Consider the following 18,931-nt stretch of genomic DNA (forward strand, 5'->3'; position numbering starts at 1 on the left):
ATACCATATTCTATTTGCATCTCAGCCTCTATGTTGCCATTAGTGCTTTCATTGAGTGATCAATCGAGCTCTCTTGAAAAGAATCCCCCATCCATGATTCTCACCCCGGCTCATAATCTGGTCACCTTGAGGCCGTGTGTCTTATTGTGTGCTCCACTGACTGGCAAAACAAATTCCTATCCAAAAAATCCCGTTTCACAGACAACCATCTCCGTCCAGTTGATGTTGAAGCATGTCTTTCTCCTCGGGCATTAGTAACCGAACTCTGGACGTGATTCGACAAAGTGTCTTCTTGGACGAATCCACACCCACAGCCACTTCCGTTGAACAGGTAATCAAAGCTTGATAGAATCTGCTACCTAGGTATATCAGAATATCAGACTACTTTCACCTTTTTTACGCGGTATGTAGTATATTGATGCATTCCTGAGCTCTATAAATGAAGGTTTATGCACTATAAAAGAGCACAGTGACGTTATCTTGTCATATCAGCTGATGTTCAACGCATTTACAGTTGATATAAAGTTGTAACATGTTTTCATGAGAATTGAGGCCATAACTAAATTTTACATAAGTGTCTTTTCCATGTATGTTTTGTTTGATATATTTTGTTTCCCTCTTCGTTATTATCCACTGATGGATGTAAGAATGAATTCTTAGGATAAGCGTCTTTTACTCAGGGACTTGACGAACTTCGTCCCGCCTTGATTGAATATACCCGCACTTTGGGCGCATCTCAGTTCGGCTGGGAGTCTATTGTATATTCGAATGCCCTTGGTCGCGAAATCTTTCTTAGTGTTTGTTATATTCTAGTCACCGATATCAATCTGCATTTATCACCACTCCTGCTCCTACCATCATACTCGCCATAGACATTTTCCCTTATTATAAACACCTGCACAAACGATCAAACAATATCTAGTCAACAGCCACCATCCGGCAATCCTACAGTGTTGGAGCTGGGATGAAGGATGTAAAGGAAGTTGCTCCCACATGATCTATGGGTGGTGACGCCCGTCGATGCTTGGAACCGGAGATGCTCCGAGAGAGACGAAATGTCGCAAATCAAGGCCTGGAGTATTGAGCCAACCACTAGTTCAATGATAGAGATCACTTCGATGAGGTGCCGAGTGCTGAGCCCATCGCGCAGTTTTTTCCCTCCTACGAAGCGCATAGCGTGATTTTGTGTTACCTGTAGACAGTTTCAATGACGTTTGAACATAATGCGAAAAGCAGATTAGTTAAATTATTGCCCCTGATGTGAAATACCAAATGCCAATTTTTGTACTTTTAATGCATACATGCGATGCACTTTCATTTCTAATGTAATTTGAACACACCAAATATTTCAGTATGAAATATCAATCAATGTCCAGATTACATCGCTCAATGATTAGAACTTACAAAGGGATGCCGTTCCTTCAATGGGAAATCATGTCATGAGAAGTTAATGTACCTTTGACTTTTTGGCGTAACCAGTAAGTGCAAACTGAAGTCTGACCAAAGATTATTGCATTAAGATGAAGCCCCTAGGTCTTAAAATTGGGAAAGCATTTTTCGTTCATAAGTAATGAAGGGTGTGTTTGCTTTCCAGAGGGCCGTGGAGGCCAGTTGTTTGCGATTGTACGAGTCGAGCCACAAAAGTTCAGCTCTTCCTAACCTAAGGCGTTCGGCTACCCAAAAGTTTTGCCGTCGTGGTTTGGAGGAATTGAGCGAAGGCTATGCGTGCCTTGATGCCTCCAGGCCCTGGCTGATCTATTGGATTTTGCATTCATTGGAACTTTGTGATGCTCTCATCGAGGATGAGCTCAAAGAGCGAGTGATCGAGTTTTTGGGAAGGTAGGCCAAAAAACGGACAATAAATGTTTTGACCAAGCTAGTTGGCGGAATGTGCGAGAACCAGGCTTCAACAGTTCCATTACGTTTGCTTCTGTTTTTCGATTGGTGTTTTTTTAAACTCCTGTCTAGATGGAACACATCCCCTATAACTGCTTGAGAAACCATGCCAGTTCAAGAGACTTTGTACCGTCGTCTATGGTATTTTCTGACTCTTGGATTGGAAATCAGGAAACTGATTCCTTGTCTCATGTTTGGGCTTGCACTTTTGATTTTCATGTCGAGTATGAAAAACCCATTTGTTTGTTTTTTGCATGTATTCAATAGCCGCTTTAAGGATCAGACTAAGATAAGAGCCACTTGTTTTACGTATACCAAAGATAGCTCATCCAATCCATGTCGTTTATCTTTTATGCTTACTGGATATGCCCAATCTATGACGCAGGTAGTGCTTATGAATCTTGAAGAGGACCCTTCAAAATAGCGTGAAATGTCGTCGATATTCTCTCTCTATCCGGGAGATTTTGTTCCATTTTTGCCCAACAATTGCGTTGATTCTCAAGGTCTTGTCAAGGTCCTTTGCAACTCTTTTACTTTCGCCGTGGAACAATAATAAATATTTTTTCTTGGGTAGATCAATCAAGTCCCTTTATATGATATCTATTTCACCCATTTTTCTTTTGCCAATTTTATCATCAAAAGAAACAGTTGAATGTAATAACAACACCGATCTGACTTAATAATCGGCAACGCTCATAAAGTACAGTTTGGCTCAAAAAATTGGCAAGGTTTGATATTTTGTCAAATTTAAAGTTTTGGCTCACTATTTGACCACAGGAATGGAGTCAATTGTGCTTTTGGAGTCAAAACGTATAAAATACGGGTTGCAATAAAGTCAACTTTTTTCTTGGTTAAAGTTCATCTACTGTATATTATCGTTAAGGTGCTCTTGAAACTCCATTCGATCATTTTTGTACAGGTAAAAGCGACGATTCCACTCAAGTATGATCAATTGTCATCTTTTCCGAATACGTTAGCTTAATCAGCTTTGGTGAAGGAATTGTGTCCTTTTGTGGTTTTGTAAAAAGGTAGCCTTTTTCTTTCATATTTTACTACGTCCGTGAATGAAGAGACGCATTGAATAGTTAATGAAATCATTTTGTTTCCTTAAAGTTAGACGTTGAAGAAGAGGTGAAATGAAATCTATCCCTACAAGTCACTTATGATGAGATGAATGGTCCAAATGTATTTGAAACGGCATTATTCAAGAAATGCGAGGGTTGCCCAGACACGCACATATGTATGGTTTTAAATGATTGGGGTGGGCTTTCGCAACTGCAGTGCTTTCAAATCCAAATTGACGCCCTTTTCAATAATCGGTTGTTCCTCCTTCATGATGCGAGTATCTAGCACCACGATACTCAGCTCTTGCAGTTATAATTAGCAACGTTCGAGTGTTTTTTTTTCTAAGCAATGAAGAGAAAGAGTAGTGATTTAAAGACAATTGCTTTTTCGGAGGTCGAAAGGCCCTTCCCAGTCGTCTACAATGAAATGGACAATAAGGAAAAGAAATGTCTTTGTTGGCAAGGATATTTGGACTCTTAGCAATCGAGACCTAACTCCTATGAAATATTTTGTTTAGGTCAAAGTTGAATCTAATACCAACAGAAACGCCCATTCAATAATCCATTCAAGCCTTCAATCAATTTTTGAGACTAATATCTATCGTTTCGATCGGAGTTTTCTCCCTCTTAATACCTGTTAGTCATGGTTGCTCACCTTTTCCTCAATATGCGTGCCTTTGTTCATGATTGGCCTATTGGTGTTCTCATGTTCCAGCAGAGACCAATGGAACTGCTCTCTAATGAAGTGGTATAGATATTCAATAAATTGCTAGCTTACAAGGCAGTGCTGCTCAGTAGTAAAAGGATCTAATGAACCAAAGGAACAGCCACATTGTACGCACTGACCGGCAGCAATTGAATGCTGGACGGCGTCAGACATGGACTGAGTTCAGTAATGCGTAGTCAAGCAAAACTGTTTCAACCAATGATATGCCATCTATGTTTGTGTAAGTAAGAAATTAAAGTCGAAGGGGATAGTTTGGCTATGGTCGAACAAACTTTTGACATAACAATTCTGTTTGGGATCAATTTCTGAACGGCCCAATGTTGCTTGTTTGTGTGTAATGGTCACATCATGTGGTGGGCCTAATCATTATGTCCATGATTAATATTCTAGATATTCGGTCAATGTTAGAAGAAGACAATTGTATGAAACAAATCTGCTAATTAGCTTAACTTGTGCCTTGACGTTCTCGGAATAAGATTTAGGGTCAGATAGTAAGGCTGAATGTTCCAAGACCAGTTTTATTGTCATAAAACAGATCTATTCCCCATAACATAACCCAATCGAACACACCTCAATATAAACACAGTTCAATATTGATTTGAAGAGGTCCAAATTATTCAGCAAACTTAACAGTGGTATAAATAAGAAGTTGAACAATCCATTTTCTTTTCATTTCAAGACTACGATCTACACGGATTGAAAATAATTTCGTGTGAAATATCCAATAGCGTGTTTTAAAGTATATTATGTCCCATATTTAGTTGACCACTATATCACCTTTTTGTCTAATGATTTCAAATAGTTTCTTCGGGAAGATATAATTTTATCTTGCAATATGCCGAGCCCTTTAGTCAGTGCACACGTGTTTGTGTTCTGTGTGTGTGTGTCTGACGTAAAATTCCACTTGTAAAAGCCAAGTAACCGCTTTATATCTAGTCAGGATATTTCTACTGAAATTGCAAGTAACACATAAATTGATTTTGTTTTTCTATGCGTTTTGTCAAATGTGCCGTTGTGACAGGTTGAGCCCATGACTAAAAGCCAAATGACACCAAGATAAACATATCCCGCATTCTTGCTCAAATATCATGGTTCAGGATCAACTTGGCTCGTCAGAAAAGCCATAGCTTCCCATCTAGGCGCAAGAAAAGCCAAGATCGACTTTGGTCACGTTGTAAATTTAGCTTCCAAGTCACTTTCATCCCCCTTGGCTTTCTGTAAAGTTGTCAATTTATCGTAGAGTGTGACAGCTGACCATATGTTTCCGTATTTTGAGAATGCCCATTAATTGCCTTGCAAAAGCTACCTTATTGGAATTCGTCACATAACTTGACACGGTGTTACTCACAATACTGATAAAGGTTTTTTTTTGCAAATGCCAAGACTTCTAATAATGATTTTCGTTGTTATTGAAACAAAAGGAACAACTTTTGTAAAAAAAAATCATCTTGGAACCTAGCTCAGATTATTATTATTTATTGGTTTGGATTTTTCACGGGCTTATCTAACCGCTACAGGGAATGTAATCCCCAGTACTATTAAAATGAAAGGTTATAATTCGCTATTTATTGCCTTTCAATCTTTATATGATATTTGGTCTACCAACGAATTTGAGTTGGCAAACCGAGCTAGTCCTTGAATGTAGGGTCGATCTAGAATGCCATCTAAAAATTTGTCCAAGTCTGACTTGAAAGATGCAACCAGATCAACAAGGCCTACTTATTCCCTATGACTATTAACGGGAAGCAAATTAAACAATGAGGGAGACCAAGAAAGAAGAAAAGTGGACTTCATTGTTTAAGCTAGCCTGGATTCTCGAGGGCTTGAAGGTGTTCTCAAAACGCACATTAAGCCTCTACGGTCACTACAATTGACCCTAAATCCTGGATTGGGACAAAGCTCATGGATACTTTTGAAGACGTACAATATCAGATACCTTTCGTACCTTCTCTGAACACTGTATACAGTCCCAACTTTTTTAGTCTCTCCCATCAGGGGTGAGAAATTAATAAAATCCATTTTCTACCCCCTGGCAGATGTTGGTGGCAGAAAATGGCAGAAATTGGTCCAAAATAAGTTTAAAAAAGTTCAATCGTATTCAATAACCATTTTGATGACTATGAAAAAAACCTTAATTGTTGTGTCTAGGCCTTGGATACTGCAAGTGGTCTATGAATACTGTTGTCAATTCAATCAGCCCATCAAACAGTAAAAAAATTATACCCAAATTTCATTTGAGGAACAGTTTGCATTTCAGCCAATGCTATACCAAATTGCTTTTTAGCAAAGTACACTTGAAAATCTTATACAACCCATATGATCCTTCTTGTCTTTGACATCTTTTAGAATCTAGATTGGCCATGGCCACTTTCCATGGCAGAAAGTGGCAGAAAGTGGCAGAAATTCAATCAATCTCGATTTTTCCCATCGCTGAAACCAATGCTTTATNTGGCAGAAAGTGGCAGAAATTCAATCAATCTCGATTTTTCCCATCGCTGAAACCAATGCTTTATCCACAAATTGTTCTATTTTCAAACATGGTCAATATAAAACTGGAACTTCAAACGTACCTGCTTAATTTTTCAAACTTGGAAATTTTCGTGATATTCCTTGAATAACAATTTGTGAACCGAGATGCCCGAAACCATATGTCATAACGTTCCAGTCAAGCCCAACTTAAGCCAAAAGAAAGGCTTGAACTTTTCCATTTCGAACTTGTTGATGCACATTTTCATTTGTTTCACTTTTCGTCGGAGTCAAAGAAGCTTGAATGAAGTTTGATTACATGCATACCTTCAACCTGCCTCTTGCACTGGCTTTTTTCCCGCTTGTTGAAAGAATAAATGGCAGCAAAACTGGCCATTTTATCAACATTATCCAGTACATCCTGAATATCGAAAACAATCCACGGTTTGTGGGAGCAATCTTAATCGTTCAACCGATATTGGCTTTTGCTTGTTATCAAGGAGAGACGATTTCAATTCAAAAACTCCTTTGTAATGTACTCAAAAAATACAACTTGTCACATCTTTATCAGTAAGAAGAGTGCAATTCAAAATAGTGTATAATCGTTCAGATTTTAATTTCTAAATCTCCGATCATATTTTCTCTCGGATGCCTTGAGGATATTTGTCAATTATTTTTCTTCTTTATTTATTATCTTGCCCCGAAAAGTCTTCAGTACATGTTTTCATTATCTTCAATTGTGTTGTAACTTGATTGTTACCACTAATTCTCTGAACAATAGTTCCCTGAGAGTAATCAAGATGATCTTGATGTACTGCCCTCTGTACGAACTTCATTCGAGCAAGAACCTTTTCTTGTGGCCAACTTTCGTGGGCATTGGGTGCGTTTCAAGTGCTCTAACACTTTGTTCAAATGGTCATCTTCTATAGAGCCAAGACAATTGTTAAAGAAAACCTATCAACAAGGTCGATTGTTAGTCCTTCAGTCGCCGACCAATTATCCAAACATTCCCGAGGCTCCGCCCTTGACCTCTGGCCTTGATCTGGGTCATTTATGTATCCATTACTAAATACAAATAAGAGCTGAAGCCAATAAAGCAATGTATTTTTAATTCTATCTGACAGTTGCCAGAACCCTGATGGAGGGTTCGGGGGCGGTCCAGGACAACTCTCTCATCTGGCCCCAACGTATGCCGCCGTGAATGCGTTGGCCATTATTGGAACCCAACGGGCCTTTGAGGTGATCAACCGACAGACTTTGGTCTCGTGGCTTAGTAGCCTTCGAATGGATGATGGAAGTCTGGTAATGCATCAAGATGGTGAGGTGGATATCCGAGGATGCTATTGTGCCTTATCTGTGGCCAACTTGACCAATGTCTACACGCCTGATCTATTTAAGAATACGGAACAATGGCTGATCAGGTGAGCTGGCCATCTACTGAAATGTATTGGTGTGAGATCCTTTGGTTGAAAAATGGTTTCAAAACCTGGTTGACTAAGCTAAAGATTTCCTGTCAGTCTTGTGTGTTCTTGAGGGAAAGAAGGCGCCAAAGTGAAGACATTTCCTCTCGTAAGCGTTGTACTCCCTGATTGTTCCAAGTTTTGGCAGGGACTCAGTCCTAAAATCTATTTTCGTTCTACTTTACCTAATCTACCTACCCCCTAAAATTGCCTTTCAAAATTCAACGTTGACAAAGCCTTTCTTTAAATTGAGTTTTGCCGCAGGTGTCAGACTTACGAAGGTGGGTTTGGTGGAGCCCCTGGAATGGAAGCCCATGGAGGTTACTCGTTCTGTGGGTTTGCCTCCTTAGTGTTTTTGGGCAAAGAACGCTTGTGTAATGAAGATCGATTGTTACGATGGGCTACTAGTCGACAAATGCGACTTGAAGGTGGATTTCAAGGACGTACCAACAAATTGGTAGATGGGTGCTATTCATTCTGGCAAGGAGGAGTCTTCCCAATCCTTCACAAAGTACTCTCTAAAAGAGGTAATATTCACATCTCTGCCAAGATATCGATTGAATATTTCAAAAATGTTCGTTTTAATTGGACTAGTTGTCCCAGAAATTATTGAAGGAGTAAATATTTTGTTAACTAACTCTTTGTTGAAGCGTTATTTGCATAGTGTGACCAACATGTCACCTAGCCATGATAAGTCAGAGAGATCTTGAACTGTCACAGGAATCCTTGGTTAAATAAAGGAATTTCACAAAAATGTAGTCCAGTAGCCAGATTTGGGGTATTTTGCGGACGAAAAGTTTGGGCAAACATCACAATCAACCTGAAACTGGCATTGACTCAATTTGCCGATTATTTCCCTTGTCCGGCTTGTTGAAGTAAACAGAATCCTGATATTGAGCCATGATGTTAGTGTGGTGCTAAACTGCACCAAAAAATGACATTTTTTTGAGTTTTGTAATACAACTTCATTTGATTATTGAAAACTCAAATGGGTCACTGTGCGGGGTGACAGTGATGGTTGTCTCAATTCTCCCCTTCCCCCACACACAAAATGCCCAAAATCAGGGTGTTGCGCTACATATTTCCTCTAGTTTCCTTTACTTCACATGGCTAATACACAGATTTTCCTGTCACTTAAAGAGATCATGGTTATCGTTTGAGGAGGAAACAAACTGATAATTGAAATGTCAATCAGCCAGAATGCACATTGTGGACTAAATTAGAGCAAAAAAGAAATAGCTTTGTAAACTTTTCTAGATGTGTGTTGTTCTGCCGACAGGAGGAGCAGTGTAGGAATCTGTACTTTTTGCACTGTTCATCTATAATTAAGGCCAAGTTCAAGTCATGTATTGCACCCTTTTACGTTAACACGATTGGTATCTTATTTGCTTTTCAGGAATCCAAGTGCACCAGGAAAAGAGTCGTGACCAACCCCAAAGACATCAACCCTTAGTGTCGCAACATCGTTGGCTCTTCAACCAAGAGGCTCTTCAAGAATATTTGCTCATATGTTGTCAGGAATCTCGTGGGGGCCTAATTGATAAGCCCGGAAAATCCCGTGACTTCTACCATACCTGCTACGGTTTGAGCGGACTTTCCATGGCTCAACATGGACCTAACAATGGAGAATCGACAAATGAGTTAATCCTTGGTGCCTCTGGAGACAATAAACTGGTGAGCTTTAAGCTTTGAGGGATAGGAAACTTACTTCACTTTAAGGCCATGAGTCAATTTTTAGACACAAAGAACCCTCTGCATGAATGGGATGATAGCGTTATAACCAAAGTGACGATGTTAACCATCTGTTCCACTGTCAAACTAGAACGCTTCACATCAATACCTCTGTAAACTCCAATCAATCAAGTATGAGCCCACAGGAAGCACTTTGTTGCACGAGAAATTGGAAAGTTATCTTATCCCTTGGTAGATCTAACGTTAAGGAAAACCAATGGACTTACGAAGTACTTTGACATCAAAGGGTCCTCGAAATAAGATCCCTGCAGTTCATTAAAGTGCCGTTTCTCGGGTTTGACCTTGCATCAGGGAGTTATTACTTGAACCGAGAATCTTCGTTTGTGCCGTTTCTATTTTAGTTCGCGAAGATAGCAGGGACCTGATCGATGCATAAAAGAAGAGTATTCGAGGAAAAACAAGAACCGCTCTCAAGGGAACACCTCGAGTTAGTGTGCTTACTTATTTTACTTCACTGGATACTTGGGAAGCTGAGGTCCCCAGGGTTGAACCTCGTTCGGCCATTAAAACCTTTCATGACATTGTCTGTTGGCAATTCTAAGAGACGGGTGTTACTCAGCCCCACACCTCGAAAAAATTGAACAATTTTTGGATGTATTGTTAGAAAATGCTTCTACAGTGAGAAGACGTCTGTAAAAGAAATATCAAATAAAAACTATGACATATCAACTTTGATTAAATATTGCATGTAAGCTGTCATGTTTGTTTTTAGAAATGTCCAAAAATATCTCAAAATTTGGATTGCTATATTTAAAATCAACAATTGCTAATGAAGGAGCAATACTTCAAACGATTTTTCGTAATTCTGTCGGGTGTTGAATCGAAAATCATTTAAATGGGACGCCAACTTCTTAATTAACAATTGATTGAATTTTTAATGAGAATAAGTTTTTAATAATTTAGAGTCATCAGAATAATGAGTTGGAATACATTTTTGATCCGATAAAACCATAAACAAATTTGCTATTTTGTGAAGCCATTGTCATTTTGACATCTAGTGCCATTTCATTTGGCCTAAAAACCAATTAGTGACAAACTTGTTACTCCTGGACAAGCATAGCAAACAGAGGGCCCTTATTAATAAACAACGGATTCAGGATTGATTTTGGTCACCAATGCCCACCGTTGGTCCTTGCAACATGATGCAAAATGAGAGCTGTCTTTGCAAGTGGTCTCGTTGCCCATTAAGCATTTCAATTTCATGTTCATATTGATATGTCATGTTGCCTTTTAGCTTGCGGCTAAGACAAGGTATATAACAAAACTTCAACTGCAGCTCGTTTTGTGATGACTTTCCCAAACAGAAAACAGGGAGTTGAATTTCATATCCAAATTCGTTGGTTAACCAAATATTGTATAAAGTTTAAGAGTTATGAATTAGACGAATCATTATCGTCCTCTTAGTAGCACCGGGGATTAAATTCCTTATTGTAATTAGTAACACGTGAAAACCAAAACCAAAAGATAAGATTCCTAAAAGACTTCTGGATGCTGCACGGAAATAAATTAAAGAAGTCCCCAACAAGGAAAAACAAGTTAAGAAAGAAACAGATTAGAACTCAAATTGCACATGCAAATGTGAGAGAACGAAGAAACAAGTTGAAAAAAGGAAGGAAAAATGGTTGAAAATTGGTTATTTGCCACAAAGACACCGACAAAGTTACCTTGCTATCATTCTTATTTCCAATGTGATGCACAAGGATTGCTCTATAATCTTTATTAGAATTTAACCGTTACAATAGCAAAGATGCAGCGCTTTTCATTCTACGCCTCTCACGTTCCAATTGGAGTGAGAGGTTGCGGAAAGTCATCTACGTATCGCGCCCTACGAAAGCATGTCCGGTTTAGAAAGAAGCGCTGTCTGCAGATTGGAATTTAGCTTCGAAGAAAAAGTTTCCTTGATACGGGCCGGAGAATCGAACCAGGTACCTCTTTCCAGTTAGAAAACTGTGCTCACACTGCTTCCACGTCTCTTTACTTATCGTTACCTTGCAGTAGTCAATTTATTACATTACAAATTGTAGGTAGGGATGACCTTCGCTTCATTGTCTCAAGAAGTGATTGGTCAGTATATGAGAGATTATTCTTTGGAATGGTGAAGATTTCTTAGATCTTCATCCAAGACCAGTTGTTGGATCCTCATTGAAGAGCAGTTCTTAGAATTTCGGACAATGGACATCCATCTCTCATTTTACAATGTACTTACTTTATATGTGCACGAGTGAATGTGGATCCGAAGTGGTTGTTGGACGCTCCTTAGAGCTGAGCTTTGGGCCCAACTAGCGTGAACATCAACGAACTAGTTAATGGTCAAACCTTTTGAAAATGTCTGGAGCTCCCTGACAAGTCTTCTTGTGTAACTTAGTAGCCTCCAGTTTTTGTCAGACTACTCTACACGAAGATGCCAATTAAGAGGCCTTTTTGATTCAGATTGTGAGCAGACTTTGTTTCGAGCATAAAAAAACGGCTCGATCAGCACATGTGAAGAGTACAGACGTTATACTGATACACTTGCTCTATTGTTGATTGTTACTGAATGTTTTCAATTTTCTTTCAGGTGGAGCTTCACCCTCTTTATAACATTGGAGCAACATCGGCTCTCAATGCAAGTGAATATTTCACAAAATTGGAGATACCTCAACCGCAATAAGTCTGACATTGTGTGATTATCCCTTCCGAAGACTCTGCCTCTGACTTTGATATGTAACGTGTGTAAAAACGAGTGATCTCAAGCGATTAAAATGGAGATGCTACAAATACTAATATACCTGCTTTCAATGACACGCCATCTTTTCTTTGAGCTCATTTCGAACACTTTTGACTTTAAAAACATATTTTCTCCTAACCTTGGTGTTGGGGCTTTTTTCGTGCATCTTTTTTTTCTTTTCATTTTGTATCAGAGTGTTAAAGACTTTGATCCGATTCGGCAAAACAAAAAACAGGGCATAACTTTTTTGGGGGGAACGTGATGTCACTGGAGATGGTTATTCTTACAAATATACCTTTGTAATCGAGGTAAGACTGGACTTGAGTCCAGCCAAGATAATTATGTCAATGAGCTTGGATGTCAGAAATTCCAATAGATCGAGGCACAAAAAAGGGCACAAATTGAAGAAATAGAGGCTGTACGCCAGGACTATGTGAAAATGCTTTTGGGTATTATTGTTCACAATCTCATTAGGGTGGGTTTTTTATTACCAAGTTGTTTTTTAATACCTTTGTGATCGAATTATAACTGAACTTGTGTCCAGCTAAGAGAACGGTATCAATGAGTTTGGATGTCGAAAATTCCAATAGATAGGGTCACAAAAAGTGCAAAAATTGAAGAAATAGAGGCAGTACGGTAGGACTATGCGCGTAAGAATAGTTTTTATTTTATTTGAAATTTAATTAGTTGAAAGAAAACGGAAGTATTAACGGTCTAAAGCGTATGAAAACAGTACCATTGAATCTCTGTTACCTCAGTAGCGGTTGAATAGATCACATAAAAATTGATATTCAAGTTCTTACTACTGTAAAAGTGTGCTCCTAATGTTAGCCAAATAGGTTTCAGAAAATATTACGGTACGTTTTTAAGAATGTGAGTTTTTTTCCTCCATAGACCAATATTATCAGAGCTGTTTGCTAAAATTGTGAAATATTTTATCAATGAATTTGAAAGTGAAATGGCGTCATCTAATTCATTACAAACCTGGCATTTGAGAACCAATAAAGAACCGAACCAAAGTCGTTGTCTGCGATGGATTAATATCTGGCGTTGAATTGGCTAAACTATCTCTCAAACCCAGCTAAGCTGTATTAAGATGTATATGTTCTGAGTAAAAATTGACACTCGGATTTTCTTTTCAGTTCAAGGAAGCCCGCACTCTGTTTGTAGCGCAGTAGATTAAAAGGCTAAAATGGAATGGAATTGAAACTGAATCATACCATTTCCCTCCAAATTGTATCATAAGTAGTTAATGTGCTTTCAAAATCAAAATGCAATCGCTTTTTAACTATTGGTTTAACCGTTGTGATTAAAAAAATTAAATGTGGGCCACTCTGTAATTGGCAGCTTTTGCTCAATCCATTTTTTGCTACCGCTGACCATGATATAACTATTTCTTACCTGAACTATCCTTTTGCTTGATGGTAGCATTGCTCTCAACTGTTTTATTGGTGCTAAGGTTGCAGGTGAGACCCTTAGAGTGCCAATGAAGCCAATCATAACATCAATGAATGCATTTTTCATATCAAGTGAATTATGTTCAAAATCGAACTTGATCTGGCTTTTTGGTCACAACAAATACGCCATCCCGTAAATAAAACTAATTGATTTTTTTTCACATAAGAAATTAAACAATCGGAAACATCTAAAAATATTAGAAGCAACTATGTTGATACACTTTTATACGGTGGAATGTGCATTTTCGTTTACAAACTTACTCCTGGGAACTACGTCCAGTTCTATTATTTGATCGTCACACGTATAACAATAAAAGACATGGGCGACATATTTTTATATTTAATACCTGTATCAGATAATTTAGAAAAAAGACAATGAAAATTACTTCCAATTCATCTTCATTGCTACCCGAAATTGCAAAACGTAACCACGAGGAAAACAGATCGAGTCCTTATCAGTGAAAACCCTTTAATGGCAGTTGCATGCAATCGACAAAATGTTAATACCTATCTCCCTGCAAATAAAGATCATCCAGAAAAAAACCATCAGGTATCCATTTACCCTGATACCTGATACCTTCATCAAGACAAGTCATTGGGAGTAATGCAAAATTTCAAAGGAAGTTTATCCATTCTATGGATTCCCATATCAATTATGTATGTATGTATGTATGTATGTATGTATGTATGTATTTCGGTCTCGAGTATTAGTATTTCAATAAGAAGAGTGTTTGAAATTAAATGATATGAGACCATTGATCCATGTAAGCCGTGACGGCTTGTTTTCAATGGATCATGGATGGGACAGATAGGTTGTTGTGTCCATCTTACGGCTTCAGGTACCGGCATTGGTCTTAGGGCAGGTCAGTCGAGGACAAAATCGAGGCACGGTCCAGCACAAACTCTAGGAACCCAGATCCTTACAGAGAAACATTCTTTAATCGTACAGACCGTTGAGTATGAGCTGATGACTAGATCTTTGACACGCCCTATCCATCGTTTCGAATCCAACAGCAGGTCGAACTTAATATTATTTGTTCTTTGAATTCGTTCCATGTTTGCGCGAGAGAGTAGTCTGGTAGCTTTTATGCAGCCAAGTTTTGCGAGCAAATGGAATTATTTGTTCCCATTTCTCTTTAGCTCAAAGGGCGCAAAGTATTTGGCGTCAAACTTATTTGGAGAGGAATATTCTTTAGGAAATTGAATCAAAAATTCTCTGAAATGTTACATTTGGATTTGGAGCTGAAAACTGTTTTTTTCTACCATTGGTCCTGCATGAACCCAAGTAGATATTTGTAAATGCACGTTGTATCAACTTAACACTTTAATGTATGGTTTCTATACAAACTAGGATGAAGTGCAGGATTTGCCAGCCTTTTCCATTAGATGGCCAACTACTGGAACATGCACACAGAGAGAGACTCAAGGGCTCACACATGCATTCTGTGTGGAGTCATGTATAGTGAGTTTTGGGAGGGCAATACTTTTGGCCCATTCTCTTGTTTGAGTTGAAATTTGAATGATGTAGTTATATAGATGTCGTCAGACAAGGCTCATTTTTTGAAGGAGAATGCTGAACATCAACTCAGATTGGAAATGTTCAAAATCTCACACTTAGCGTCCAGACTGCAGGCGTTCATAGACAGGAAATTTGTTCAATGCCCTGCAGTGCAAATCAACCGTAGAAATTCATCAAACCCATTGCTGAAAATGCTGAAAAATCTGAAATAAGAATTTCACACACATCCCACAGACAATATAAGAGTACATTTTTGGGCTAGCCATTTGATGTAAACTGTTATTGCTCTAATTTTAGAACACAAAAGGGTATCCAAATGAAACTGGCTTCTATATCAACACGTGTGAAAATACTGAAATGCCATATTTGCAAGCAACAAAAGGCTACATCATCACATACGGCTACCATAAAAAGATCATTCAAACATGAACAGCCATCAGTGATCATTGCACCTTCCGTGTGTTCAGACAGACAATAAATCATGGCGGTGAGTACAAGCATCAAATAATATTAGGATAATCTTGACAACTATCTGAACTTGTCGTCATCTTGACCTCTTTAGTCCAATTGGTCCTTCATTCTTGGTGTTTTCGCCACTATTGCCCTCCTTCTTGGGCTTGGAAGTGCCAGTTATGGAGGAGGCCACGGAGGCCATGGAGGCCATGGAGGAGGTGGAGGGCATTACTCCTTTGGTTACAAGGTTCATGATGGATACAACAACTTTGGCCATTCGGAAAGCCGAAATGGAGGCTCAACTAAAGGCCAATATCATGTCAAACTACCCGATGGCAAACTCCAAACCGTGAATTACCATGTCAATGGATATTCCGGATATGTGGCCAAAGTGAACAATGGGTACCGGCGTTAAAAGCAAGACTGATTTTGCCGTGCAAATCTCAATCAGATATCTATTATGTGAATGAAGCAATGATGCCTTGAGGGTTGTTATAATCATGAAAGTTACTCAATAAACAAGCAATTTCACTTCTCTGACATGCTTTATCTTGCTTATGCTCTCAGTATGCGTTGATCATGTTTGGTATACAATTGGATGCCAAAAGTGGTGTTGGTTACTTATCACCAGGAGTTGGAAAAATAGTCCATGATTTTGTTCTAAATAGTTTGTTTTTAAAGAGTGAAAATCAGCCAAAATAGGTTGCGAAACCGTCAAAATAAGTTATAAAAAGGTATTGTTTGGTTTTTCAACTATTTTGGTGGCTTTCAAGACAAAAAAATGGTCCATGAGTATTTTGCACAAACTTCTTGCTCTTTGGGTTGAGTGTCAGCAAAGATTTAAATTTCAAAGCAGACACATATGAACAACTTCCAAGTGAGGTTCATACTTTGAAGCATCCAAAACTCACTGATGGTTAGTAAAATCAATACCATCAATTGTGCTAAGATAATTTAGGGCATAAAGTAATATACTCCTTTGGTTTTTATCAATGTCAACCAAAACAAGCATTCCTAAGAAAAATCGTCACGTCAAAATTAACAAACTCGCTATACTTGGAAACATTTAAAAAAAAATTGCCATACTCGTAAATGTCATCATTCAGTTTTCTACTGGAAAAATTGGTGCATGAAAAATTTCACTTGGAATGAAGTTCTTCTATCTGTTTTTTCAAGAAGTAACAAAAAAAAACCACCTCAATTTGCCCCCAAATCGTCGGTTTTAGGTTTATTCATAGTGAAAATTCGCGAAAATTTTCATTTACCTCAAAATGGCCAGAATAGTTCAAAACATAAATTAACCTACAAAACTATCTTAATGACTCTATTTATCACCCTGGGGTTTTCTTCCAAACCTTTGGGAGAGGCCCAACCAAGCCTTTGACAGTTCCAATGGAAGAGACTAAACAGCCACTATTAGTAGCCATGTCTTCTCCTTTAATTTGCGGTGTCAAGGCTCAAATATATCTTCTGGACGCAGGAATTAAATTCTCTGGGCTGAAATACTTAAGTACTCTATGGTAAAGGCTAAGTGCATAAAAACACCTATGCAGCATGGCGAGCAGAGAAACAACTTGCCCAAAGCCAGATAGTTCATACGGACGTTTTTTTCAGATCCTCTGCAATCGTTTCTTAAAAAGAGGTTAATAATCACCGGGTGCGCCATAATATTGTTGCATAAGCTTCAACATGAAGACATGTTAATTACTTTGAGGGTTTTGTTGTCATTGTTATCAACTTTCTTCATTGTTAGTATTTATAGTATGACTTATCATTGTTTCAAATTGCATATTTGTTGATTAGATCTGACCACACCATAAAATAGTGAAGTTTTTTACAAGTAGATAATGCTACTGCAAGAACGTAAAATGTCCTCATTCTCTTGTATGACAAAAAATGAGCTTGAAAACTGCACGCGAAAATCCCTAAGACACACTATTCTATGTTCAAAATCGCACTTGAACCACCACCCTTCTCTTGGAGGCTACAAGAGAGTTAGCATGCTTAGTGTGATGCAGCAAAAACAATCATTTGACAGTTTCTCGGTGTTTTAAGTGCACAATCATGGTCCTACTTTCGACATCCTCAACCAACGTTCTACTTCTGATGGTGAAAATGATTCTTTTTAACAGGGAATTATAGCTCCATGAGGACGGTATTGCTGTAGCAGTGCGTAAACTAAATAGAGAAGAGCAGGCAGTATTGATAAATGATCTACAATGTGTAAAACGTATGGGAAACCATTTTTCTTGCAACGAACGATAGCACGTGACCTCCTTTCCCAACGACTTTCCTAACACATTTTTGTTCAATCTGTGGCAGTTAACGATCTGGTACTGTTTTGGACAAGGTTTATTTAACAAGGAAATTTTTTCCCGTTATTTTTTGAGTATACACAGAATTAGGTTCTATTTTGTTGCTTTATGACCTGCAAAGTTTTTAGATTAGATAAAAGCAGGTTTAATAAAAGAATTGAATTTGTTTAAATACTTCACCACTTATTCAAAAATAATATTTTCATTGTGCAATCTGATGGGAAATGAAGATTGCATAAGTGATGATACTGATGATACTTTTCAATCAAACAGTTTTTAACTCCTTGCTCATTTACTATTTAGATGTCAAAAGTGTTTGAATTACATCCTTACACAGTTTAAAATAACTCCCAGAAAAACTGATTGGTGATATACATTAATTGTTTCATAATGTTTAAACAATAATTGGTTCAGCAGTATCATCTTCAAAAAGCTTGTCATCTTGTGAGCGTATTTTCCCCCTTTTATGTTTGAGTGTCCGCACTTAGAGGAAGCAGAGGGCACTCGCTACCATTGCTCAAAGAAAACGACGATGTAAATTCTTCCAATGTTGTAAAAAACCCGATGCCTATAAAATGGCCTCCCGAACCGAATCATCAGCACTCCGCACCGAATAAGCATTGTGCTCATATCAGCAGACTTATTACAATGGAAATAAGATTTTCAGTCCCTACCAGGGCTTGAGTAACGTGTTCCTTCTCTGTAAAAGTACCGATACCGTTACTTAAAATACGTAAAAGTAACGGTATCAGTAACGGAATGGCTTTTAGCCCTCCCGTTACCGTTACTTTCCTCTTTTTTTAACGAGGGCTCTTTTTAACGATGTAGAAGGGATATCCATGAAACTTCTGATGAAGGTGCTACTAATGTATCTAATGGCTTTGCTTTTCAGCACTTGTAGGCTAATGTGTCATTAAGTGTGTTATGAGTGTCAGTTTACACTTTTTTGATTGACAACTGACTTTTTTCGAAACAGAAATTGAAATCCTTGATTTACTGATATCAAGAACTGTCTTTAAACCCCTTGAGAGCAAAGCTGACAGTTACCTAATAACATTCTAAACACCATGCTTGGGATCTGACTGATTGAAGTAATTCAAGACAAGCATTTGGAG

General features: G+C 38.2%; 2 protein-coding genes across 2 annotated transcripts; both read left to right on the forward strand.

The window, feature by feature from the left end:
- Window positions 1-64: 64 nt before the first annotated feature.
- LOC131890702 (protein farnesyltransferase subunit beta-like) lies at window positions 65-12,146 on the forward strand. Its single transcript, XM_059240109.1, has 6 exons — window positions 65-331; window positions 1,595-1,839; window positions 7,278-7,574; window positions 7,878-8,140; window positions 9,010-9,287; window positions 11,923-12,146. Exons 1-6 carry the CDS (start codon window positions 233-235, stop codon window positions 12,013-12,015), a joined length of 1,275 nt encoding a protein of 424 aa, XP_059096092.1. The 5' UTR covers window positions 65-232; the 3' UTR covers window positions 12,016-12,146.
- A 3,301-nt stretch (window positions 12,147-15,447) lies between these two features.
- Window positions 15,448-17,102, forward strand: LOC131890527 (pro-resilin-like). Its single transcript, XM_059239883.1, has 2 exons — window positions 15,448-15,535; window positions 15,611-17,102. The coding sequence occupies exons 1-2, from the start codon at window positions 15,530-15,532 to the stop codon at window positions 15,914-15,916; spliced, it is 312 nt and encodes a 103-aa protein (XP_059095866.1). The 5' UTR covers window positions 15,448-15,529; the 3' UTR covers window positions 15,917-17,102.
- Window positions 17,103-18,931: the final 1,829 nt, after the last annotated feature.

This window comes from Tigriopus californicus, chromosome 11, assembly GCF_007210705.1.
Source record: "Tigriopus californicus strain San Diego chromosome 11, Tcal_SD_v2.1, whole genome shotgun sequence".
In the NCBI taxonomy this organism is placed as follows: Eukaryota; Metazoa; Arthropoda; class Copepoda; order Harpacticoida; family Harpacticidae; genus Tigriopus; species Tigriopus californicus.